This window comes from Apteryx mantelli, chromosome 3, assembly GCF_036417845.1.
Source record: "Apteryx mantelli isolate bAptMan1 chromosome 3, bAptMan1.hap1, whole genome shotgun sequence".
Classification (NCBI taxonomy): Eukaryota; Metazoa; Chordata; class Aves; order Apterygiformes; family Apterygidae; genus Apteryx; species Apteryx mantelli.
This window is the reverse complement of record NC_089980.1, coordinates 29,572,155-29,598,524: the sequence shown is the minus strand read 5'-3', so window position 1 is coordinate 29,598,524 and position 26,370 is coordinate 29,572,155. Positions and strand designations below refer to the sequence as shown.

Here is a 26,370-nt window from a genome sequence, read left to right as displayed (position 1 = left end):
GCTACAGCTAATGGCAACTTTGAGCTCCTGGCAGTCGGTGTAATTTAGAACTGTTCTTAAACCACTTTCATTTATGCAGATGGACTGGCTCAGCACCCCACTGGCTGGCTGAAAAAAGCTTTTAAAGAAAGTTTGCGACACATCTGAGTAAGCATACTGTATATTGACATGGTTACTAGTACATTTACTGTAGAAACGGACTGTTTTATCAAGATGATTTTTTGGGGGAAAAAATCACAAAGTAGAAAAATTGGCTCAAACCAAGTCAGCCCCCAGCAAACTGCTATGGGATGTTAGAAACAATTCCAGAATCAGAAGTGCCTGGAACACAAAAGAACACAAAAGAAAAGGTTTAAAAAGTGACTTTCTCCCAGGAAAATGTTAATGATTTAAGAGGACCAGGCTGAAATGCAACCCCCACAGAAGATTCTGATAAAGTTAAACCTGCCTCAGTTACCATCAAGAGATGGCGATCCCTCTGTGCATACTGTGGTTTTAACATTTTCCCCTCCATACGCTGCATTTGTATTACTAAACTAAGCAGTGATTTTGTCACAGTATCCGACTACTGATCTTGCAGAGAAGTACAGCAGGTATTCAAACCTAGACCAAACTGATAGGTAAATATGCTTGATGCCCAAGGCACTGCAGCACAGGCATGATCTGAAAGCAAAAGGCTGGCAGAATTTCCTTCTTCCAGAGATAAAGACATGATGCCTGAAACTTGAAGGATTGTACTTCGAGCTTCAAAGGAGAGACAGAAATCCAATTATCACTGCAAGTTTTAACTCCATGTTTTTAAACTACCGTCTGAGACCAAATGCTTTTTCTGTTTGACCCTGCTATGAAGTCATAATACTGGATTTGCCATGTCACAATTATTTTCCTAGTGATAGTCTGTGATATGCTATGATATCATGTTACTTCTGTGTAAGATCAAACAGAAGGTCACAGTGGACAGTGAAGAAGAAAATCCAACTAATACATAGCTATTGTCAGCATTGCTATAGAAATACAAAAACATACCAAGCAGTGTTTCTTTTTCATGAGCTCAATGCTTTTCTTCACAAGTTTGTTTTATCTGAAAATTTCTCATGAAAACTAAGTTTGTAAATTAACTTGCTGAATATCTGCAAAGTAGTCCTGCTTGCTGATAATCTTCCTATAAGAATTGTAAAATATTCTCCTAAAGAGCAACAAGAAAGGGTGTTTTGCAGTGTATATTCAGTACTGGAGATCTGTGGTTTCCTCTCGCTTGCTAATTTGACTTGCTCAGGCTATCTGGAACTCCCTTCCTGTTTCCCTCCAAGACATTAAGTCACTTCCTTTCTCTAAATAAAAAATCCTTTCATTTCTCTTTAACTGATGATGGATTCTCTTTCAAGAATTCTGATAAAATCAACTGAATTATACGTAGATTTTCATATTCTCAATGACCAAAATCACTAAATTAGATATGTTAAAATTAGAGCTACAACACTGTGTCTGCACTCAGAATTTTACAAATTATTTAAAGTAGCTTGTTGTCTATATTTTAATGAAATTTTAATCTCTTGTTTAACCAACAGATGGGGAATTTTAGATTTGCAGATGAAATGATAATTTATTCAAACCACTTTCATTTGCTGTACAAGGAATGCAGATTTGCAACACAAAAATGAAAGTATATTTACTTTCCTGGTATGTAATAAACAAATACATAGAAAAGTTGAATTTTGCTTTTATTAAAACTTTTCAGGCCCAGTCATCTACTGGTAAAAGGGGTAAAATGCCACTGAAGATTTCACAATCGTCTTCATTGATAAGGTCGTTACATCTGGCCTGTTTTTTAGCGTAGATAAAAGCACAGGATTGTTACTACTTTCTTAATGCAATTTACTACATTAATTTTAAGCTCCCTCAAAGCGTAAAAATCTGAGAATTTGTATTGCCCCAAACTGAGTGTTGTCCCCCACATATATTCTGCAAATTTACTAGCTAGTAGCAAAACACAGAAAGCATTGCTAAGATTTTCTTTGTATGTACTTATACTGTGGCTGCTGGTGTAAGACACTGGGTAGACATATCAGTAGATAAGTAAAAAGAAGACTAAAGATGTCCAGTTATATATTAAGCCATGGTCCAAATTCACTGCTGGTACAGTGAAGGGGAATTCCTGGAGTTACAGTCCTGGAGTTAGAGCAGGGATTTGGGGCTGTAATCCTCCATATGGTCGTCCGTGTCAAAAACACCATTCAGGGATAATTGACATAATTCTAGGGGAAGTTCGAGGTTCAAATCTGAGCTTGCTGAGCTAAATATTGGTTGATACTCTGTCCTACATAGTGTAATATAAATTTCAGTAAGGATGATTTGAGCTGCCACACCAGTTCTGTCTTTATTTGTGTATATGCAGTCCATTGACTGCAACAGAGCTATAACAATAAAACTAGGTATAGAATTTAGCTATTTACTGTATGGAAAAACTGACTTGTGTGTTTTATATTTAGCAATATATTTATTTTAATCCATCTATCCTGCTGCCTTTATCCATCTATCCTGATGCCAATGTGCTTTATTATTAAATCACTGTAAAAGGGCTGACTTGAAACATACATGGATAAACTGTCAACAGAAAATAAAAAATAAAAAATCCTAGGGAAAAGAATGAAGTCTGAAGACCTTACAGGTTGTTACCTGCTTATTCCCATGCTGTGAAACTTCGTATCTCTATAGGGATATCAGTGTTGCCTTCATTGTATTTAAAAATTACTTTTCACTTTCCATATTTCCTGTAGTCATTTCTGATCGAGATAGGGAATATTGATGTCTTTGTATACATCCTTGATAAAACCTCCTCTGGAATTTACTGTGCCCTGCACTGGGCCTGGAAGAGGCGTGGAGGAAGGCAGCCGTGGAGAGCAAGGGAAAGGAGACCCCATCCTGACCAGGGGGACAGAGGAGCTTCTCTAGTTGAGTTTAGGAAAGCAAGGGATGGAAGAAATGTGTTCTGTTAAGCAGAACAGAGATTAAAATAATCAGGGAACAAGAACAATGTAAATTACAGGACAATGTTAGTGAGTAGTGGAAGTACCTGAAGAAATTTAGACTAGAAGTTGGAAGGAGGTTTCTTGTTGTTCAGAAACTGAGATTTCAGAATATCCTTCCTATACAAAAAGCAGGGAAAACCCACCCTGTCCCCAAATATTTGGAGTCTGAACAGTTTATGAAAAGAAATATATGAAATGGATTTTTGAGACAAAAGAGGCATGAATGCCGTGACCCCATGGGTCCCCTCTCATCACGCGTCGCTCCCCTGTCTGGCTTTCCAGAACGTGGCCGAAGGCTCCCCTGGACCTTTCCTCTGAACCGCAGCTGCTTCCACCACACCAACACGTGGAGATACGCTGGTCGGGACCCCTCCCGAGGCTCTCCTCGCGGCAAGGAGTAAGTCATGGGAAAAGATTCACTTTGCTTAAGGGGACTACTTGCATGCATACGTTGCATCCCAGCAGAAAGGCCTCTGCAGTGGTAAGAGATTTGTTGTTCCTTTTTCTTAAGTTACATCTCAGTGAATTTGCAGTTTCCTTGCTCTGAATGTTTCCATGAACTAATTTCTATATATAGAGACACACATATATATAGACATATGGGAGAATAAATCACTTGTGGGATAAAAATCCATAATAGTGTCAGAGAAGCATAAATATAGAATGACATGCCCTTTTGCTCTCATTGTCGTGGCTGTATAGGGGGGAATTACATCCATTATATGCCATTTTAGTTAAATTGTTACCCTGCGGGCTTTGGCCAATGCTCCGTCTCCAAGCGGAAAACAAAGGACTAATGTACAGAGAGATGCATGAATTTCTGCTTTGTGAACAAGCTGCTAATTTTTTCCTGCAGAAGTTGCATAATTTAAATTCAAATTTCAGATGGTTAAATCCGTTCCTATGGCCGATTCACCGCGGTGTGAGTGCACAAACGACCTTACCTCTTCCCGAAAACGTCTCTTTCCTGCACAGGCAGTGCATTGCCAGCACACTTTTTTTTTTTTTAAGGCAAGTTTTTTTGCATCACTTTTTGGTTAATTCATGGTGCATTCCCCAACCCCCCTGCCCTGGCGGGGGACGGGCTGCCCGCCCCGCTTCGGGGCAAAACCCGCAACGTGGCTCGGCGCCGCCGGGCTGCAGCGCGGGGTCCCCGCGACACCCTCCGCTGGGCCGAAACCGCCCGTTTCCGGGCCGCCGTAGGGGAAAAAGAAAGAAAAAAAGGCCCCACGTTAATGATTCGAGCATCCCGGCAGACGGCAGCGCTGACTCACGAGCGGGCAGTCCCGGCCCCGGGCACGTGCTGGCGGCGCCGGGCAGGGCCGGGCCGTGCCGCAGCCCCGCACCGGGGCCCCGGCGGCCCCGCCCCCCCCGCGCCCCGCCGCGCCGCGCCGCGCCGCGCCAGCCCGGGGGCGGGGCCGGGAGGGGGCGGGGCCGGCGCCCCCACCCTGCCGCGGCCCCGCCCCGCATTCTCTGCGCTGAACTTTACCCGACTTCGCCACCCGCCCTTCGCCGCAGCCCGCTTCGCCCCGCCCCCTCCCTGAATATTCATGAGGCGGCCACACCCCGGCGCCGCGCCGCACCGGCCCGCGCCGGCGGCCCGCGGCTCCCCTCGTGCTCCTATTGGCCGGCGGAGCCGCCGCTCGGCGCTGGCCCCGCGCGGGGGCGGGGTGCGCGGCCGCGCTCGGCACCGCCTCCCAGCGGTGACTCAACAGGGCGTGGAGGCTGGTCCCGCAGCGGCGGCGCAGCCCTCGCCCTCCCCCCGCGGCAGCCACCGGAGCCGGCAGGCACAGCCCAGCGCCGCGCGCTCATTGTTGCGCCAGCTCCGGGCACCATGGACGAGCTGGACCAGTCCCCCCTGGTCTCCTCCTCCTCCGGGCCGGTGCGGCCGCAGCAGCCCCAGTTCAAGTACCAGTTCGTGCTGGACGACGAGAAAGACGAGGAGGAGGAGGAAGAAGAAGAGGAAGAGGAGGACGAAGACTTCGACGAGCAGTTGGAGGTGATGGAAAGGAAGCCCGCCGCGCCTCCCGCCGCCGCCCTGCCCGAGCGGCCGCCGCAGCTGCTGGACCTCGGCGGCCCAGCCGAGCCGCCCCGCCCCGCCGCCCCGGAGCCGCCGCAGCAGGACCGGAGCCCCCCGGGGACCGTCTCCTCCTCCTCCTCTTCCTCCGCCGCCGCCACGCCGTCCCCCGCGCAGGAGCAGCCGCCGGCCCCCGCCCGGCCCGCTCAGCCCCTGCCGACCAAGCCCGAGCCTCCCGCCGCCGCCGCCCCCCGGAGAAGGGGTTCCTCCTCCGGCTCGGCTGGTGAGTGCCTCCGCCCCGGGGCCGGGGAAGGCCGCGCAGCCGCTCCGGGGGGCGGCGGTCCTCGCAGCCGGCCCTGCCGGGCGCGCTCCCCGTCTGCCCGCTCCCGCCGGGAGGCTGCCGGGCTCCCTTTGTCTGCGCCCCGCGGCCTCCGCCCGCCGCCGCGCTGGGGCGCGGCCCCGCTCCCCGGCTGGCCGCGCTCCCCCCCGCCGCTCGGATCGGCTCATCTGGGAAAAGGGATATTTTTTTTTCCTCTCCTTTTTTTTTTCTTCTTTTCCCCTCCCTCCCTTTCCCCTCCCCTCCTCTCCTCTCCTCTTTCTTATGTTAATGGCGGGAGGGGGAAAGCGCCGCCCCGGCTGCCGCCTCCCGCTGGCCGCCGCGCCTCGCACATGTTCCGCCCGGGGGCGAGGCCGCAGCGCCCGCCCCGCCCTGCCCCGCCCCGCCGCCGCCTGGCAACGGCCGCGTCGCGCGGGGCCGCCGCGCCGCTGGGGGTGGGCGGCGGCCGGCCCCGACGTAACGGCCGTAACCGCCCCTCTCGCGGCGGCCCCTTCCGTCGCGCGCGCAGGGCGTCTTCGGCGCCGCCGCCGCGCCCCCGTCTCCCCGTCGTGTTGTGCCCTCTGCGTCGGGGACGCCTTAATGGCAGCGTGCGGCGGCAGGGCGGTCTGCGGCGGCGAGATGGGCGCCCGCCCCCGGGCGGGTGGGGCGCTGAACCGCCCTGTGGCGGTGGCGTGGACGTGCTGCGGCCCCGCGAATCGCTTTGGGGAGGGGGGGAGATGCAAGTGCTTTTCATCTGAGTCATCTCGAATAAATCACCTTCCTGGGAGGGGTGAGGGAGAGGGATTAAGGAACAGCGCTCTTTCCTTAAACCTGCCTCAGGAAGGCATGCAGCCAGACAGAAGGTGACTCGATGGGCGGCCCTCCGTGCGGCCTTGGCATAGCGTGCAGCCCTTTCGTGAATAGTCCTTTGTGGGAACGCTCCTCTGCCTCACACAATGAGTCTTAAATGCCACGGAAAGAAAGTGTAAACTGGTGAAGTATGTATGCAAGCACAGAAGGCGTGTTGCTGTAGGTGCGGTAGTACTGGAAAAAATGACAGCCTCACATCAGGCATATGCCCTCAGCTCGAGCTCCTGGACAGTCGCAGATGGCCACAGCTGTGGCTTGGGACTTGTGCGAGGAGAGTACCTCTGCTAACAGATGTCCCCTTAGTGTTGGGGTGCTCCCTGCTTCAAGGCTGCTGTACTGGAAGGTGTGTTGCCCACTGAGCAATTGCCAGCACTGCTAAAATGCCAAAGCTGTCCTTGCAAGGTCTCTAAATCCAGGGGCTGACGAGGGATGACTAATGTGTGGCATGCTGATTGCAATTGTACCTTGGCTCCGCTTGCAGTTAGTTTGAAATACAAGAACTAACTTGAGGTGATTAAAACAATGACAATGAGCAAATCGAGGTGCTTTCTTATGACGAAAGTAGTTTCTTATCTTAATTGCTATTGTCTTACTGGTGCATTGCATATGTTTTAAAGATGCAGGATTTCCATAATGACTTGATATTAAGATATTAATAAAAGTGATACTCATGGTTTAGTTAAAAAAGCCTGGAACACAATAAAAAGTCTTCGTTAAACATGAATTAAATTTTGTTTTCTGGGAGTTTTCACAATGCATTTAATTTGTGCATGTGAGAGGACTCCATGGTTGTGCTGTTTTCTTTCAGGAAGTCTAGATGTTGCAGTTTTGTTTTTTTGCTAGCTCTCAGTGTAACAGTATGCTGAGGAGAATTCTTTCATTTCCACCTTTGGAGGGCAGATAATCGCACAAACTTGCAAAAGATTTACGAGGAGGGATAATACATGATAGGTGAATAGAAGTTTTTCTGGATAAGTTGTTTGGGTGGAGCTGTGGAAAGTTTGAGCAGAACGGAATGGAAGGAATGGGATCAACCAAATCTTGCTGTTGCTTTGAAAAGTAGGGATAAAGGCATGATTTTTAGAGCTGTTTTTTGTTTGTTTGTTTGTTTGTTTGTTTTCCTACTCCCTGCCCCCAGAAAGGGAAGGCAAGGAGCAGAATAATTCCTGAAATAGTTTCAACACCAACTACCTAGGTGTAAAACCATCTCAATCAAAATATTTAATTTGACTTCAAACTAGTTCAATTCCAGTATTCCTGTGAAAGTGACAAAATTAAATTGATGTCTGGGGCTTGTGGCGGGGTGGCTACAGAACAGCCAGTCATCTGTGATGCTTCCCTGTCTTAGGGAGGGTTATTGCTTCATTTACTTTCAGCTTGGTTATATGGATTTAGGTATGAGTGAAGAATTTTAGTTCATAATTTAGAAAATATTTTCTTCATACTTAGAATTTCAGACTTTGATCTAGTGAGGTTTCTCTAAATAACTTGGAAACTGTATTTCAAAGAGATGGAGAAAGTAGTATTGCCTATAGCGAGTATGTGAACAATAGCAAGGATTCTTTTATCTGCAACAATAGGTCATGGTGCTGCTTTTTTAGTAGTGCAACAATACAGAAAATATATGAGCTGGCTCATGTCCCGTTGATATGTGCGATTTATATATATGGTGGTGTTTTAAAACCTACATATTTCTAACTGAGGATCAACTAGAAATTTATAAATATTCAGCATCACTGTTACAAGAGACTGTGACATAATTATACGCTACGCAAGTCTGTGGCTGTGTATCAGCAGGCTACCTTCTTAAGGGCTAATATAAATATTTGCAGGAGAAGAAAACAAGCAAGATGACTGCAGTAAAACTTCTGCTCTTTTGAATACTTTTTTTGGCTGCTCACTGTTACATGGGAAGCAACATTACAGAAATGTTTATGAAATGATACTTGAAATTGAATTTTTCTTTCTTCTTGAGAGTTTACTGTTTAAAAATCTTTTGATATTTTTAATTTACATGAGGTGCAAAGAAAAGTATATTCGAGGTAGTTGTACATGGTAAAAATAATGAACACTTTTTTTTTTTTTTTCTAGCTGTGCAAAGTAATACTAACCAGTAAACTATAATGAGAAGATACTATTCTCCATCTTTAAAGGCTTAGATCCTAGCAACACATACTACTGCTTGTAAAGGCAGGTCTTATACCATTTTATTCAAAGAAGCTCTTGCAATCTGAAATTAAGCCATGCAACTTGCAACCAAACAGGCTGGCCGTGGAGAGTGACAGACTAGCATATGCAATGAATGGAGATGTCTCCTTATGTGTCAGTTGCCTATAACCCAGCCACAGTTCAGTATGTACACAAAGGTTCTGAAGGCTTTTAGTTTTATAGCGCACAGTATTAATTCATCAATATGCAGGAGAGATTTCATAAATGGTTTGTTTAAGAAAGTGTCAAGCAAAGGTCAGCAGGAATGCCATTAGTAGCTCCAAGCTATACCAGGAACACACAATAATATATATCATTCAGTTTTTCTGTCTTGCTGAGTTTCCTGTGTGCTGCCAGGAATACACAGAATCATATAGAGAAGATGAGTGGATTGTAAGGACAGAATGCAGCATGATTTGAAAATATGTGGCTGTCCTAGAATATTACCACTGAGGATAGTCCTACCAAGTTCAACAGTACATGTGCTTGGTGCGTATTCCATGATTCGCTTTCCAGGATGAAACCACACAACTTGCACCTACCATATAATAATGTAGCCCTCAGGGAAGTTTTGAATTGCATTGGGAGTTTTCCCCTTGGAGAAGAAATCCTACAAGCCACAAATTTGGAGGCAGCAAAGAACTACTGGTTGTTTACTTTTTTTCTCTTCCTCCACTGTCTTTATTTAAGAAAGGAAGTTTGCAGCATGTCTACAAAGTGACAACTCTCTTGGCCGCACTGTTACATAACTGCTGATGAACGCTGAACCTCTGTTACCTTGTTCGATGACCACTGTGACTCTTTTACATGAGTCAGGGGCAACGTTCAAGACTCCTGGTCAGCAGTGTTCCCCTACTGGATAGTAGAAAGTTGCTAGGAAAGGGTCAAGTTCTTTTGCAACAGTTGATCTACAGATGGCTGAGAAAGGACTGGTGGTTGGAATATAAAGGCCTGTGGTCACGAGACTCAAACTTTGCAGCTCAGGGGAGAGAAATATGCTGTGATGGTTAACAACTGGCCTGGTGGGGAAAAGAAAAATCTTAAAGTAGAACTGGTACTGAAAAATCTGATTTCTGAGCAGCTCACAGTTGCAATTTGTATTTCAGTAACTTGCCATGTGTTTTCCTAGTATAACTTTTGGGTTGGTGTATTGTGAGAAATTAATTTTCACAGTTTTCCTTCCTCCTCCTCCAGTGCCCAGTGTGGGGAGGATGCAGGTTTTGGAGAGCATTCAGTCTGAGAGCCTGGCAACTTAGTGGAAATTGTGCAGTCCTCATGCGCTTAACTCTGCTGACCAATTTTTCCATACTGTTGGCATCCAGTGGTAGCATGCTTGGATGATATGCGTGATACTGGCAAGACAAAAGGAGATGCAAGAGTGCTGTAGGTGTTTGTATCTATCTGGCTGCTGCAGCTGCTCCTGGCTGTGTCCAGTTTCCAAAAGCCTGTGATAAATTTCTTCACTGAAACTCCTCTTGCAGACAAACTATAATTACTCAAGGCAGAAGTTTGTATGTGCTGTGCTGGCTTCCACAGTGTGGGTTTTTTGTTGTTTTTTTTTGTTTGTTTTTTAAGGTTGCAACATCACAAACTGTCCTTTGCTAGTGTAAGCACAAGCAGTGTGAAACATTCCTGCTAATTCTAGTCTTCAAATGTAGGATGATTTATTTACTGTTTCATGTTCCTCTCTTCAGGTTTTTGTCTAGAGAAATGCTCAGTTTCACAATGGATGTTTAAATTACACCTCTGGGAGGCTGTTTAGCACAAGTAATACTAGATCACAGTTATGTGATCTGTTCTCCTGGTTGTGGATCCTGCCCAAGGTAGTTATGGTTCCCAGCTGCTTGCCACCAGACTTTGGCAGAGGTTAGCAGTCTCATCTGCCTGTCTCACCGCCTGCTTGGCCGCACCCTGCTGCTTGGTTGTTCCCATCAGATTAGTTTGACCTTAGAGTGCAGAGAAGGTATTAGAAAAACAAAGACCAGTTAACCTACAACTTGAGGCATATCTTAGTGTACTTGAGTTATATGCTTCTTTGTTTTCTGTTAAAACAGAGTATTTTGAATGAAATAAGCCTATTTCTTGCCTTTTTTTCTTTTGAGCTAGCATGTTACTATAGTAACCATCAAATTTAGATACAAAAATTAGCAATGCTTAGTTCACTTATCTGAAAATCTCCCTTAGGTTCTGGATCTTTCATAAGCAAGGAGATACTCCTTGCTCTTTTGCTGGCTAGAAAGCATAAAGCAACATGTGCAGCCTACAGATAAATTCCTGTTCTGAGATATTCAGAAATGCTTAAGTGCAAAGTAGGAAAAGAAGTCATTTAACTATCAAGCTGCATTAGAAATGAAAGAAAAAGGCTCTCATTACCAAGTGAAAAATAATGGACTGTGAGACTTACTCGAAGTAGAACAGTCAAGTATGTTTTCATGCTATTATTTTCATATCTGACTTTATCTCCCCCCCCTTTTTTTTAGTGGCTTTTTTTCCTCTGTGTTGCTTTCTAATGTGTAAAGAAGGCATACATTTTCTTTCTTTTTTTTTAACTGACCCTTTTCTTTTTTCTCTGTGGTAATGTTAGGAATACCAGTTTGGCCTTCCCTGGTTTTGCTGCAAGGCTTGCTTTTTATCTTAGGAGTGTACTGTAAACTTTGTCTGGCAGCTTTTTAATGAATGGAGCAATCACGTAGACCTTCATCAGTTAGGAAGAATATGGTCATTAAGATATCTTTAAATAAGACACAAGACTGAGATAAATATAAACTTTTCTGTTTCCAAATAAAAATGCTCTCAGCCTAAGCTTCTGTTTGTCTGATGTCAAAATCTTACTGCTTATCCAGTGATTAGTGTTTCATGACAGTTTTTCTTGAACTCTGCTATCCCCCCTCTTCTGACGGAAGATAAAAATTATGTAACGCCTTTGCACCTCTGACCTCTGTGTGTGATAAGGAAATACCATGTAAAACAGATGAAAGAGCATGTGTAAGGCCTCCAGAAAGCAGGCTGTAGCATGAGAGCTGTGAGGAACAGAAAACAAGCAAGATCTGGCAGAGGCAGGAAGAAGTGGCTTGTAGTGGTGATGGAAGAAAGGTTGTTTCTTCCTTGGTATGTATTAATGTCTTCAGTTTGAGAAATGCTGTTCAAGGGACAAGTGTATCAATTTCTAGTGTTTTAAAGAAGCAAGGCACACACTCTTTTAAAAAAGGCCTCAGCTTTATGATAGGAAAATCAATTTTCCCATGTATGCAAGTTGTGTCTAAGTGACAGAAGAAACTTAAAGTGGATAGTTTAAACCTGTATTGACAAAAATCTGTTGCAGCCCAATAGTGCAGTGCTACTTATGCCTGAGCATCTTTGTTGAAGAGGAAGCCATCAGGACAGTGTGTGTGTAATGTTCACAGTTTCATCCATTCTTTGAAAGATATTTTTATATGAATGTTGGTGCCTCTAATGAATCCTCAAATATCTGTGTTTTTTTCCTTTTTTGAGATGAATGTATCTGAAACATCAATTTGTTTTTATTTTACAGGTTATGCATTCTTAGGTCAGAGGCTTGTCACACAAGGTAATGTGTTGGGAATAGATGCTAAAAGAAATCAGTAGCATCTCTTCTCTATCCTTCAGAGATTAATTTAGCTAATAAATATATTCTCCAATCATAATTTAGTTAATCTAAATATTAAATTCTTTGATTGTGGGAAAAGCAGGGAAAAACTTAATCTGTACAAATCAAGAAAAGGAAATCTTGTGATTGGTACCACCTCTGAAATTAAATTGGATTATGTTAGCATAATGGTAGGATTTCATGGCTTTGTAGATCACCTGCTTTTGAAAAAGTGCGGATGATGTTGTTCTACCTTTCTGCTTTGTGGCAGTACCAGAACCCAAACTTGTCTCTTACTTCAAGATATTGTTGAAGAGTTTGGGTCTTAAGGAAGAGTTATTTAATGTTTTTAGTGGAATGATTTGGTATTTTTGGTAACAAACATTGCCGAAGAGTGAGTACTTATCTTCAAAACCATGTGTAGTGTTGCAGCTGGACACATGGGTTGGCAGTTGGCTTGACTATTTCTCTGTTCCATCCTCCTTTTCATTCAGATATTAAAAAAATCTAAATTAGTAAATATAAATGTTGAGTTTGTGAATGTCTGCTGTTATTTTAGATCTCTAGTTTCATTCCAAGCCTCACTACTAAATATCTGGTTTTAGTTGTGATAGTGAAGTGGTATTTCAAGCCACCAAAGGTGAAGCTGTGAAGTAACAGTTGATTATTTTTGCCACCTGACTGTAATAAAGGGAGTTGTTTACCCACTACTTAATACTGAGTCTGTAGAAAGACAGAATTTATGTGATTAGACCAGTTGATACAGTTGGGGGAGAGGACACAAACCTTCAGGGCACAATTAATGCAAGTGATGGTTTTGTTGTGTGTCACTTACTCTTACATAATTTAATTTTTGTCCAAAAGCCAAATAGTTTATCTTCATCTTTCAAAGGATTTAACTTTCCTCATAGCAAGCCACTGTGGATTGCTGTTGCATGTGTCCTTCTCTTTCTGAGAATTCCTTGTTCTCTTGTGTTATACTTGGCATAAGGATAGCGGAATTTCTCTGGAACTGACCTATGTGACCTTTTTTCTTTTTTTTTCTTTCTTTCTTTTTTTTTCTTTCTTGCACTTTGAATAACAAAACATGCCTGACAGAAGAGATACAGTGGCACTGGTATTGATGAGGGACTGGTAATAGGAAGTGGCATATAGACCCATCCTCTGAAATGCTGCTTGGATCCTGTCCATAGTGTTATTGATCAAAATGGTTGCAAGAGTGAGCTGAGGTTCGCAGTCACGCCTGAAGCATTTAATAGTCTTTTTAGAAATGTCCTTGTAATGGGCGCTTGTTTTGGCAGTCTGAGAACTGTAAGGGAGAGAAGGCTCAAGGGGCCAGTTAACGCACCTTGCTTGTCCATCCGTTCTTGCTTTGGTTTGCAGCTGGGTAGTGCAGGAGGATAGTTCTTCCTCTTTTGCTGAGCTATAAAGTAAAAAGCCTGATGAAATAGCATACATTACCACTGTCACTGTACACTTTACAGTATCTGCAGTGCTGAGCAATTCACCTCAATTGTCACTTTTCCAAAAGAGGAAAAGTTGCTTTAGAAATGACAAATAATTGCTCTAAGTTGGACAATGCAACTATGATATTGAAGAAAATCTGCTTAAGCCAATTTAGTTGTAGGTCTCTGCTTAAAACACAGGAAAATGTTTACTTCTGCCTAGATAATTATATTTCTATCAATTGAGGTAAAGACTTATTTAAATCAGCAAGCATTGTTCAAAATGCTTGTTTTAACTACCTGTTCTTCTTCACTGTCTTACCTATTTCAAATAACATGAAATCAGAAATCTCCATGCAGCGTAGTGCAACTCATTTTGCAAATGATGCATCATATCACTTTGCAGTAATTTCCATGAAGATCTGAGAAGACCTACAGTTTTGTAAGAGATTCCTGATATCTTTTCTCCACTTGGTCTTTGTTAATTATCAAAGTTGATGGATCTTTTCAAGATCCTAGCTCTGATGCCTTCAAGATGTTAGAAACAGAGCTCCTGTTTTCATTTAACACTTCAGCAATTTCCATCCTCTGTAACAGCTTGCATATAACTACATTCCTCAAAAATTTCAAAGTAGTTTAGGTTTTTGTCTCCTAAACTGGAATCATCTTTTTATACATATAACTAAACCGAGCCTAATAGGAAAACCTAATTATTTGCTGTGGCTCTGCAGACAGATCTAATGATGTGAAAAGGTGCTACTAGTAGTTGAATGTTCTTTATCTTGAATTCATTAAATATTTGGTAAAATATGTCAGTTGGAGCATTTACATCATAACAGGAGACCATTTAAATTGAGTTTGAGTAGGCAACTGCTTTCCTTATGAAATTCTTGTGAAGCTGTGTGCCCTTGTTCCCTTTTCAGTAGGGGAATAGCCATCTAAGAACTTGACTCTCCTTGAATTTATTTAAATTTACTTTCTCAAATGGCCATGTAAGTTATCTTTGAAACTTTACAGCAAGAGGTGACAACTTACTCTGAATATAATAATCATTTGACACCAGCACATGCGGGGGGTGGCAGTTCCTCCCTATGGTTATGAAGGGTGAGGGTATTGAATCAGTCTGAAAGAGCTTCAAGGCTTTTGTAGTTCTAGAATCTTTAGAAGAGTAAAACTTCATGATAGTACTCCATATCTATGCTTTGCTTAGCTAATAGTTTGAGATCAGAAACGCTGCTGGGGGCAGTCTTCATTGTGGACAAACGAACAACTAGCTGCACTGAAGAAGCAGACAGACAATTTCTTTCTTCTATCAGCCCCAGAAGGATTGCTGCAAGTGTAACTTTTACGTTACATTTGAGTAATATCACAGGTGTTGTTCCCTTGAGTAAACTGACTTTGCCATGCATTCTTCTACTGTTAAATATTTGTGTTAACATGAAAGGCCACTCAGAATCAGAGCTCCATTGTGGTAGGTCTGTAAGAAAAGAGCAGTCCCTGCCCTTTTTGTTAGTAGGCATTCTTCTTTTCTTCTAAACAAAGAAAAGGTGAACTGGATTCTTAAAACCTTTATTCTTGCTAACTGTTTTTTGTTGTTTGTTTTAAGAACAACATGCATTCTCCAATAAATTAATCCAGGAAATTGATTTTATTTTTGGAAGACTGAAACTGCCATCTAGCATTAGCTAGTTATTCCCTAAGACACTCCCCTACTAAAGCTAATGCATGCATCAGGATGAAGTTTACTACTTATGTTTATATGTAGAAAACAGATTACTTTGACTTTTTTCAATACTAAGTTCTTGTATAAAAATGAGGAGAGTATGAGATCAACAAACCTGCTGCTGACACTTGGTGTCAGCAGTATTAACTCCTGTAAAGTCACCCATGAGAGCAGATGGAAGGGTGCATCAGTTACCAAAAATCCAGCTGTGAGGGACAGAACACATTCTTTCTAAGTTCTTATATTCTGTGACTAGACAGAAGAGCCCTCTGCCTTCTGGTTTCTTTTGGCAAGGATGTATTGAAAAGCCTTTTTTCCCCCCCTTCCCCTCCACCATTCATAAGTTGCTTTTCTTGGAGCTGCCAGTATACCTTCCTCTCCTCCCGCCCTCCCTGCCCCATTTTGAACTTTCTTTTCTTTTTCTCTGGAAGTTTTTGCAGCTAATCTTTCTCTTTGTTAGTTGTCTAGGAAATCTCTCAATTTTTTCTACTTTTTATCCAAAGCGTTGATATGAAATATTCTGTGAAATGATTTTAAATTCATGCTGGTAAAATCAGTTTCTTGTAACAATGCTGGTTAGTGGGGAAACCAGCAACAATTAAAATGGGTTTTAAAATGACACTCTTTGTCATACAGGTGTCTGGTGGATTTTTATTTTTAAACAAAACTGGAATCTGTTTCTTGTTGGTGGAATTTAGTTTTAGCTGAAACCATAATACAAAGTTTTAAAGCACAAGCGTGCATGCCAATTAAAGGAGAAGCTACAGGTTTCTTCTGAGGGAGTATTTAAAGTCCAAATAAAATTTGCAGAGTATTTTTTTATATTGGGTAAGATAGGAGTGCAATCAATATGAATTGCTTTGTGTATGGATGTGTTCTGACATTCCTTAAATGCTTTTCCTTTCACATTGGGGATGTATGTTCACATATGTGGGTGTAAAGGGGAAAAAAAAAAAATCCAGAGGAGTGTGCTAGTGAGCAAAACTGTTAGTTTTCTCTCTGATGAGGCAAACAGCACTCATTGGCTTGTTGATGTGTGGGTGTTCATGTTTGAATAAAATATTAATATTCTACTGAATGCTATGAAAAGATCACCTGTCTGCCTAAAAGTTCTCCTGAACTATTCTGCTGTATTTCATGAAACAAAGTCTCTCTTTTGATGAAAACAGTAATCCGACAGTTCATTCTACTGAATTCTTTCTTTCTTGTAACAAGTCTTCAGTTTTTACTTAATCATAATTTTTGTCTTTGAGTGAAGTTTTGCTGTAGCAAAGCCCCACTTCTGCTTATGTTCAGAAAGGTATTTTGAATATGAAACTTTCTTGAAAAAAAGTTTTAGAGCTTGAGATATTCTGAAAAAATATATATATTTTTTTACTTGGCGAAAATTAATTTTAGTAGTTGTGTGCCTTTTTTTTTTTTTTTTTTTAGTTTAGATCACTTAATTTCTGCCCTTGATGTGCAAATACAAAAAGGCCACCCTCAGTGATCCATCCTACAATACATCCTACTTACAGTTCTTTTACAAATAAAAATGTTAAAATCTGCTAAAAATACTAGTTTATGACAAATTGTCAAAACTTTTTACATTGAAGCTTGTATGAGACCATAACTAAAATTGTATAGATCCCTGGCAGGATATGTGCACACACTGTATAATACTATCTTTGAATCTTTGGTTTGACCTGTAAAATGTCACTCTTAACTTATAGCTTTCCCATTACACTCAGATTATTACTTAATTGCTAGCTATGATAATGGATCATGCGAAGGGAAAACTTTTAAAATGTGGTTCCAATCTGATTTTTTTTTTAATTGTACTTAAAAATAAACCTTATGGGTTTGTTAAATTGAAATCTAGATAATAGTTGTTCTTTTCACTGAACTGAGCCTGTGGTGCTAGAACAGAGCAAATATACTGGGGGATCTGCAATAATGTCTGTTTGACGTGTAACCACAGAAGCCTCCACTGCTCCCTCAAAATGAATGGCTTGTCATGAATTTATACCTGTGTGACATTCCCCAAATGCTTTCATGTGTTGCAAAAGACCAGAGTTCAGCAGGCTTTCTGTGAGGATGGCTAGTGCTTGCCACTGTTTGGAGTGTTGCTGCTCTCATGCAAAAGGCAGGAAGGGGTGGTCGGCTCTTCAGCCAGCACTTGCATACCACTCTGAAGTGGCCTGCTTACTGCTTGTGGTATGCCTGTGAGTCTGGGCAGTCTTGCTCTATGCCAGACTGAAGTATGATTGATACTGCATTTTTTCCCCTTTATCTACCAAAGGGCACACAGTTCTGTTTCCCAGAAGTTTCTACCTCCAACTCTTACATCAGCAGTAAAGATTCATCAGTGCAAATGTCATTTCTTGGAAAAAATACCATTCCCTTCACTCTGTCACTTCAATTAAGTGTCATTTGAATTACAGACTGAAGGGGTGGTTCATGTGCTCTCAGATAGCAACTTTACTGATGTGGGAGCTGTAAAGGTTCTGCTTTGTTCTCCCGACTCCCCTAGAGTGATTAGCAGGGCCAGAAGCAGGAAAGTCCTTGTATCTTCTTCCTTTCAGCAAGAAAAATGCAACTCTGAAGTGGGTGGAGGGGAAAGTGGGTGGTTCTCCTCAGCTGCTTGGGAAATATCACTTTTATGTAATGGCTTTTCACACTCCTCCTATGCATGGAGAGTACAGTTTGGGTGTGGGCATAATATCCTTATACTATGAGAATCTGGGAATTCAGTGACTGGGATGGCTATTGTATGTTTCTGTGTTGAGTAAATTGAAGCCAAATGTGAAAAAAAGAGTTCCTGCAATGTGCTGTTTTCATGAACCGCCCCAAAAATCAGTGCTAGCACTCCTAAAATCAGTGTTCCTCAACAGAAACAGAAACCTCTCTCTAGGATTGTGAAGCATTTAAAGGATTTTAAGGCTAAAACTTTTGGTAGAGGTTGCAGTTGGCTTTTGGAGGCAAGTGTACTGTACCTTTGAGGTCTTGTTGCATGTTTCCCTCTCCATCTCCTTATCCAGCGACCTCTCTTCCTTCTTTGTCCCTTCTTTTAATTTTTATATTTTTATCATTGACTTGTGCTTGGTTTTCCTTTTTTTTCCAGCAATGAGAACTATTCTCTCCCTGCCTGTTTCTGCCAGGGGGATCTGAAGTCTCTTCATGCTGTGCATCCCAGTCTCATCAGGTCCATCCTGCTTCTTGCCCCTCTATCCTCTGCTGTCAAGCAGAGACTCCTTTCAGCAAATAAAGGTTATGCTGCTCCAGCATAGTCTGGAGGAGATGGGACTGTGTGGTTTTGGGGAGGGAACAGGCGGAGGATTATTCTCTGGTGTTATTGGCTCCCTGGTGAGCTGCCGCAGTGCAGGTGCTTTGAGGCTTTGGACCTTGACAGGAAGGGGTGCAGTGCTCCAAGAGGAGTGTGCCACAGGCAGGTAAGAGATTGGGTGATAGATTGACACTGGCTCAAGAATGGAGTGTGAGGATACTACAACTGCGCTTAACCATCAAGTGATTAGCTATTTCAGCACCATCAGCATCTGCTGCCTGAATGCAGCTCTGTGTGTATGGTCAGGAGATGCTGCTTGCTTGGTCTGCTTAGGGAAAACATTGAGGAAAAAGGAAAATGTGGCACTTTTGGTGCAAAGCCTAAGGCTTGCTAGCCTGACATCTAAAGCAGAACACTGGTCCTTGACCTGCTGGTTACACTAGAAACTGAAGTTGGCAGATACATGGAGAAAGAAAAACATAAAATGATGCTCTTAACAGCAATGTTATGAAGAAGGCAGAACAGCTCTCTGGACTGATTGGTCTCAAGCTGACTTCTCAGTGAAAATCCCCTCTCTAGATCTACAAATCAGGTGACTTGCTAACTTTTCTGTGGGCCCATGGGCCCCGCACTACCCGTCTGTTTGCAGGAGCAGCATCTGGTAGTAGAGATTCCCATGAGCGAGGGTACACAGAGTTGAGCGTCTTCTGGAATAAAGGATATACAGTGATACTTGGCAATGTATTGATGAGCACTGTAGTTCTCTGCGACCTCAAGTTTCACATATTGATCAGTTGTCATCCATTGTGGTTTCTATCCTTGAAAGCTTTTGCCACCATTTAACTGAACGCTGTTTTAACATGTTCTAAATTTGGGGTTGAGGTTTTCTTTGTGTGGTCCTTAATAGGAAAAAGCAATTTCTAGAAAAATGAGGAGAGGTCCTTTTAGCCTGTCAGGAGCTGAGGAAGCTTCTAAATGTCGAGTCCTACATTCCAACTTTATTACTCTGTTTTCTCATATCTTGCCATATTTTGTGGATTATAAGCATCAGTTGAGGATGAACAATGTTATGCAATTCTTGAAACAAAAATAACTGTACGTTGTAACAGGAAATGTAGGCTGTGAGGAGACTTTTGATGTTTGGAAAACTGCTCTTGGGAATAATTTGGGTAAGCCAGGCAGGTCATGAGTATCTTGAAGTGGCATAGTTTTTACAGAAGGTCTTGGTTCAATGCAGAAACAAAAATTACCTTACTGGATCATTAGGTGTGTGCTGCTGGGCCTAAAGGATTTCTCATTTTTGGCCTTTCATCTTTTAAAAACAGTAGCTTCTTTACGCTATGACAATAAAGAAATTAAAAAAAAAATGCTGAATGTGCACAGAGTGAGCACTTAGGTCCTTAAGTTCTTAACTTTCCTAGTGTTTTGTCCAGGCAAACAGCAAACTAAAAATGATTGATGTTGTCTGTAATGGAAATTCAAAATCTAATTTTAATGCTTTAACATCATTTTGGATTCTGCTAAAACAATTAATGTAAACTGTAATTAGTCTTCAACAGCATTAGTTTGAAAACCTTGTGTACTCTCAAGAATGAAATATTTTTATCTAACCATTACTATTTTTATATTAAAGTAATGGCAACAAGCCACAGCGAGTCAGGTAAAAATACTGCAGCTGATGCAGAAATACAGAGGAGGACTCATTCTGATCTGTCTGGTTCATAATGGCGGCTGGCATTGTTTACAGTAAAAAAAAAAAAAAATCTGCTTTTAAATTGGGTTTTCATTAAATGTTTCATGCAGTTTTGTAAAAATGTTTTAGTTGTATGCATTTATTACAGGTAGCCTGCAATATGAAACTCTGGAGGTGGAAGCACCAGTGTTAGAACATTCCTTGCTCCTAGAGCGTGGCACTGCAGTCTCAAGTCTCTTTTCAGCATGCTGCAATCGCAGCAGGCAACTACACAAAGGAAAAGTTGGGGCAGGCTAGGAGGAGCGGGGACAGAGGAAAGCAGGGAGGTCCATACAGCCCAAGGAATGTTTGCACACCAAGACCACTCCTATCCCATCTGTGTCTCTCTCATGAGGTTTTCTTCAATGTACCAGATAGATCACTCCCACAATGCCATCAACAGTGCTTCTGTGGATGATTAAGGAACTGGACAATTAATGTAAACTGTAATTAGTCTTCAACAGCATTAGTTTGAAAACCTTGTGTACTCTCCAGAATGAAATATTTTTATCTAACCATTACTATTTTTATATTAATGTAGTGCATTTGTGCTGTGGAGTAACTTCGTTAGTTTAGTAGAAAGGTTCCCTTCCTTATATTTATTTAGCTCTTTGGGTGGAAATTGGAAATCTGGGATTTTCTTGTGTAGACTGTTAAGGTCAACACAAAATCAGAAAAGCAAAATATGCTCCATAGGTCATGCCAAAGAGCAATTTAAAATAGTACCTTCATTTGGCAGTTTGTCTACATTATAACATAATGCAAATAATAATAAAGAGTACAGTCATTTATTGCTACCCATTTGGTCAGCATTGGCATGCTTGGTCAGCTTTCTGTTTATGGACGGTTTCAGAACTTACTTTATGCAATTTAACTTTCCAGAATTTTTTGTTGAAAGATTCTCCTTGTTACTGCTCTTTTAATGCAAATTAGTAGGAGTTGGAGACCCTCTGACAAAAGAAGCTGATTAAGGACAGTGTGTCAGTGTCAATGGCAGGTGTGTGTGTTTTGGACTGTTAGAGATACTAAAGCTTCTTAGTAGTGTGGAAGCTCAGAGAAAGAAAATAGACTAGTTAATGTGGCATGTCTTATCTTAAAATCAGTCCCTGGCTCAAAGGGTATAGAGGCCTCAGCTACTTTAATAAAGAACCCGTTGTAAATGGAGAATTCTGAACACTGGCTCCCCTAAATTACCTGGCTTATATCTACGCCCACAAAGAACCACAGAACTAGATGTTGGTTATTTATATATTATTCCCAGTAAATCAACTGGAAACTTACTACTTGCTTGCTCTCTTCCTTTTTCAAACTACTTAGCCTTTATTTCTGCTGAGGTTATTTGTTTGTTTTTCAGATGAGACCCTTTTTGCTCTTCCTGCTACATCTGCGCCTCTGATGCACTCCTCTGCAGGCAAGTTCTTTCTGCTCGCCTTTGTCTGAATATGTCCTGCATTTCTGATCTGATCTCATTAACTCCTTCCAATTAGTCTGCATTTACTAAAAGTCAACATGGGTCCAAGAATAGCCTCTATTTTTTCAGTTTTAAATTTTCAGTTGATCTGTTCAAGATTTTCATATGCTTTAATTTCACTGTAAACAGTATTTTATGAACAAGCCAGAGCCACCTGTGAATTCTTGGACCCTTGATGGAAGAGAAAAGTTGATACTGTTAACATGTTAAAGCATAGTTGCTTTTACTGATTTAGCAGAAAGATTAAATCCATAGTAGCTTTCTGCAGTATTTTATATAAGTAAAATTTGTGCCTGTAGTATTTATTCAGTGGTTTTTCTTTAGCTACATTGTCCACCAAATCCCCATTACAAAAAAGTGGCAAAAAACCAAGACTCTTGCTTTATTGGCATGCACGTTTATGCATATATTTATGCACAAACACACACACATACATGCTCTGTTTCCTATCTCTCCCCCGCCCCTTTTGTTAATATTGCCTGCTCTGCCTGGGTGCTCTGTACTTGTCTGGCATCTTCAGCTTTACTGTGATCTTTGCGCTGCATAAAGTTGCTGCTTCTCTAGCCTCTTTCATACTTTTTTACTAGAAGAGGTGAAATAGAATAGCATTTTTTTTAACCCATACTTTCTTTTAATGTCTAGTGGTGTTTATGATAGTACTTGGAAGAATTTCTTAACAGCTAACAATATGTGAACCTGTCATGAAAGTTTGCATTGCACTTGCATTCTCTAACTTTCCTTTCTGTCCATGGTCACAGAAAAAGTTCTGGACTTGCAGGAGCAGCCAGGTAGCACTAAGTCACTTGGTCAAGAGGATTTTACTGCAGTCCCGCTTGTCACTGCTGCTACTCTTCCTTCCCTCTCTTCTCTCTCAACTGATCCCTTTAAAGAGCACACAACCTTTGATACACTCTCAGATGGATTACCTGCAAGAGGCATTTACAAAGAAAATGCAAGTGAGGTTTATAAAGAAACTACAGAAAATGCAAAAAATCCGTTTCTCACAGAGAGAAATGAAAAAGACGTTTCAGAGGTGAAATACTCAGAAATGGAATCCCCGTTTGCTAAAGCAGAAGCAGCCATTTTATCTCAAGCTAAAGAAGAAATACAGCTAGAGGGCCCTAAAGAATTACCTAATCTAGAGAAAATGCCTGCACAGCAACTGGATATGTCTCCAGAAACTCCTGAAGATTTGTTTGAAAAAAATGAGGAAGATACCTGTTATAAGAAAGAGAAATATGGAGGTGGTGATGATGGTGAAAAAGGGGCATTGAAAGAAGACACTCTTAGAAGGGAAGAATATGTAGACTTCAAACCGTTTGAGCCGATATGGGAAGTAAAAGGTGCTAGTCGTGGACTTAGCAGCTTGAAAGAGGATGTTGGAAGTAAGACAGATGGCAAGTTAGAAAGCAGTTTAGATGAGAAATATGGTGTAGATAAGATGTCTGTACAGAAGGATTATGAAAAAGAGAGTGAAGGCAGCGCTGAAGATCACTCTTTCCCAAGTACCCCAGAAGCTATAAAAGATTCCTCGCAGGCTTACATCACTTGTAATAAATTTGAATCCCCTGTAACTCCTGATGGTAACAAAATCAAATCTCTTTCTCCGCTAGAGGAAGGCACTTCAGAAAATCAAACTGACGATGAGAAAAAAATTGCAGAAATGAAAGCTCAGACCAGCACAGAACAAGGTGATTTTAGCGCTCAAGCAGTTGGCAAGCAGCAAGGACGGGAAGCTGACTATGCTAAAACAGATAGTTTATCAACAGTGCCATCTGACACTGCAGCAAATATGCCTGAAGGTCTTACTCCTGATCTAGTGCAAGAAGCCTATGAAAGTGAAATGCATGATGCAGCATGTACAAAACTTGCTTATGAAACAAAGATTGACTTAGTTCAAACCTCTGAGTCAGTACAAGAAACTCTGAAACCCGTGACACAACTCTGTCCCTCATTTGAAGGGTCTGAAGCTGCCCCATCACCCATATTGCCTGATATTGTTATGGAAGCCCCATTAAACACTGCGACTGCTGGTGCAGAAGCATCTGCTGTGCAGCTTGAAGCTTCCCCATTAGAAACATTTATTCCTACTGCTAATTATGAGAATGTAAAACAGGAGACCAATAAACCTCCCTTATACCAAGAGGCAGTGAATGTACCATTGATGCAGACACAAGAAGCTAAGGAGGAAGTAATATTTAAAAAAACTGATCATGAGAGTAGTGCTAGTCCTGAAGATATAGAGACTCCTTATATATCTATTGCATGTGACTTAATTAAAGAAACAAAGGTCTCTGGTGAATCTGCTTCTCCATCCTTTACAGATTATTCAAAGACACTGATAACAGAATGTGTTTCTCAGAATGTGCCAGAACACAAAGAATTTGTTGAAAAACTGTCTCCCCAGTTTGGAAAATCTGACTTGTTTAATAGCCAGGTGATACCTGACTTTCCTCAGAAAGAAAGTGAAGATCCATCTCTCATCTTAAAAAATAAATCAGCTGAGGATATTGTAACCGATGATGAACGTGAGGAAGAACTGATGGATTCAGTAACTGCCACTGGCAAGCCTTATCTTGAGTCTTTCCAACCTGAACTGGACTCTTCCAGAATTACTGCCACTTTACCATCTGAGCCAACGCCTATAAAAATAGCCAAGGCAGAGAAGTTTCCTCTTCAAATGGAAGAGCTTAATACTGTGGCCTATTCAGCTGATATATCTGTTGCTAAGGAACCAAAACCAGGAGATGGCAAGAGTCTCTCACCCATGGATTCTTCCCCAGTCCTAGTGACAGAAGACTTTGTGATGTTAGCTGATCCTAAAACTGTTCCTGAGTTTGTGGCGGAAACCCCTGACAGAGAAATAATGCACAAAGATGAACGTGAAGAGATCAGTAATGTGATTGAAGATGAGAAGAGGCAGATGCCTTGCCCAGAGCTACCTTGTGATCTGTCTATAAAGAATGTAGAAGTAAAATCTGAAGAAGATACTAATTTCTTGAAAAAGTCCTTGGAGGCTGTGGACAAAGTGCCTGAAGTATCCATGGTGCCCTTACTGGCCGCAGATGTCTCATCTTCACCTACTGAAAAAGAGATAGTCAGTGTAGTAAAACCAGAAGCTTTTGAGAAGGAAGCTGAGAGAGAAACTGCTTCTATTAAGGAAAAGGAAAAATCTACTGCTGTATTTTCAGCAAAGCTGAATAAATCTTCAGGTAATCTGTGTATGCTGTCTTGCACTTCACTAATCAGAATAATTCTTTAGCTAAACTTAAGCATGCCGTGACTTGTCCGTCTTTTTTTGTTGTTGTTGTTCCTCTCCCCCAAAGATTTCACTGTGTAAACCAAGGGTAACAAAATGTTAGTGTCTGTGCTTTTAACTTTTTAATATTTTGATTGCTTTAGTACTTTTTTTTTCTTTTTCTTTTTTTTTTTTTTTTAATCTGTTTATCAGGGATGGACTGGCTGTCTTCAGTTTTCTCCTTCAGTTCTTCTGCTGCTGATCTGTGGATACAGAAATGAGTCATTGCTTGTTACAAGCTGTTCCGTGATTGTCTACAGGCTGGGCATTAGGTGGCCTTCCAGACTTGCTCTTACTACATAGTAGTAAGCCAAGGCCAGTTTCTCAGTCTGCTGTGTGTCTATGATTCAGAGATGTATCTTTCTTTTTGTACAGAGTTCAATTAGACTTCAGACTTTGAAACTCAGAAAAACACCCCTGCTGCTGCTGTATGTACAACTTGTGTCTGGAATCTGGAAGAGAACCTGTCCATCTCCACTCACATGACTCGCAGCTTGCACTATTGTCAAAGCTTAGAGTAAATATCAAGGCTTAGAATAAGTAATACCCATGGGGGAGCTTAGTATTTAGATTACTACAGAAGTGACCATTAAGAAGCTCAGTATCCTGTAAACATTAAAATTGGTTTGTACACAACACAGATACTGGCTTTCCTTTTATTTATTTATTTTTTTTGAGGTGGGACTTCACTTCAGTGTAGTAAATTTTTCTTCTAGTAATGTGGTAGTATAAAGTAGCAGAAAGGTAAAGGATGAGACTGGTGTCACTTTTTTTTCCCTTGTGTTCTGTTCTCTGAAATAAATGCCTCATGGAGTTCCAGCCCTTTGTAGAATAGGGAAGTACTTTGCTTTTTGATACCACAGTGCTCTGCTGGTTTTCAAGAGAGTCTTACGATTTCTGCAGTAGCTGGTTTTAGTGGGAATGCTTCTGGCACAATTAGTCTGTTTCAATGGAAAACTAAATGCTAGTTTGACTCAGCAATATAGTTTATGCAGTAGCTGCCATCTGCAGCTCGAGAAGTACTGCATGCATGAGGTATATTATCTGCATGGATTGCCCCTTGAAAGGGAATAACAGGTATATGGAGAAGGGAAGGTCAGGTTGTTTGTACAACTGAAATAGGATTTGGAAAATAAGGTGAAGACAGTTTTTTATGTTTAGCTTTGTATGATTGTTGCCATTTTCTGGTTCCACCTGTTCTATACCTGCGTATAGAGAGAAAGGAGAGAGAGATTTTCCCTTTTCCCTTCTGATGAGATTTCAATGATACCTGTGTTGTTAAAACTGTTTTTTTGCAAGACTTCACTCCTTGCACTGTGTGACTTCTCTAGTATATAGTACTGGCTGAGAACAGCTGCTGTGTATCGCAGGCTTCATCCCACAAGGGTT

The 26,370-nt window shown here is 41.8% G+C and overlaps 1 protein-coding gene across 4 annotated transcripts in view; it reads left to right on the top strand.

Annotated features, from left to right (window-relative positions):
* The first annotated feature begins 4,737 nt into the window (after positions 1-4,737).
* RTN4 (reticulon 4) overlaps positions 4,738-26,370 on the top strand; it is a 49,735-nt gene continuing 28,102 nt past the window's right edge. The window contains exons 1-5 of one of the 4 annotated variants that reach the window (XM_067293015.1): positions 4,738-5,329; positions 11,973-12,008; positions 21,567-21,623; positions 22,442-24,895; positions 25,357-25,560. In XM_067293015.1, coding sequence (XP_067149116.1) covers positions 4,864-5,329; positions 11,973-12,008; positions 21,567-21,623; positions 22,442-24,895; positions 25,357-25,367 — 3,024 coding nt within the window. In that variant the 5' untranslated portion in view covers positions 4,738-4,863 and the 3' untranslated portion in view covers positions 25,368-25,560. Of the gene's footprint in view, positions 5,330-11,972; positions 12,009-21,566; positions 21,624-22,441; positions 24,896-25,134; positions 25,561-26,370 lie in introns of those variants that run through there. The other 3 variants (XM_067293014.1, XM_067293012.1, XM_067293013.1) reach the window with 3 other exon arrangements.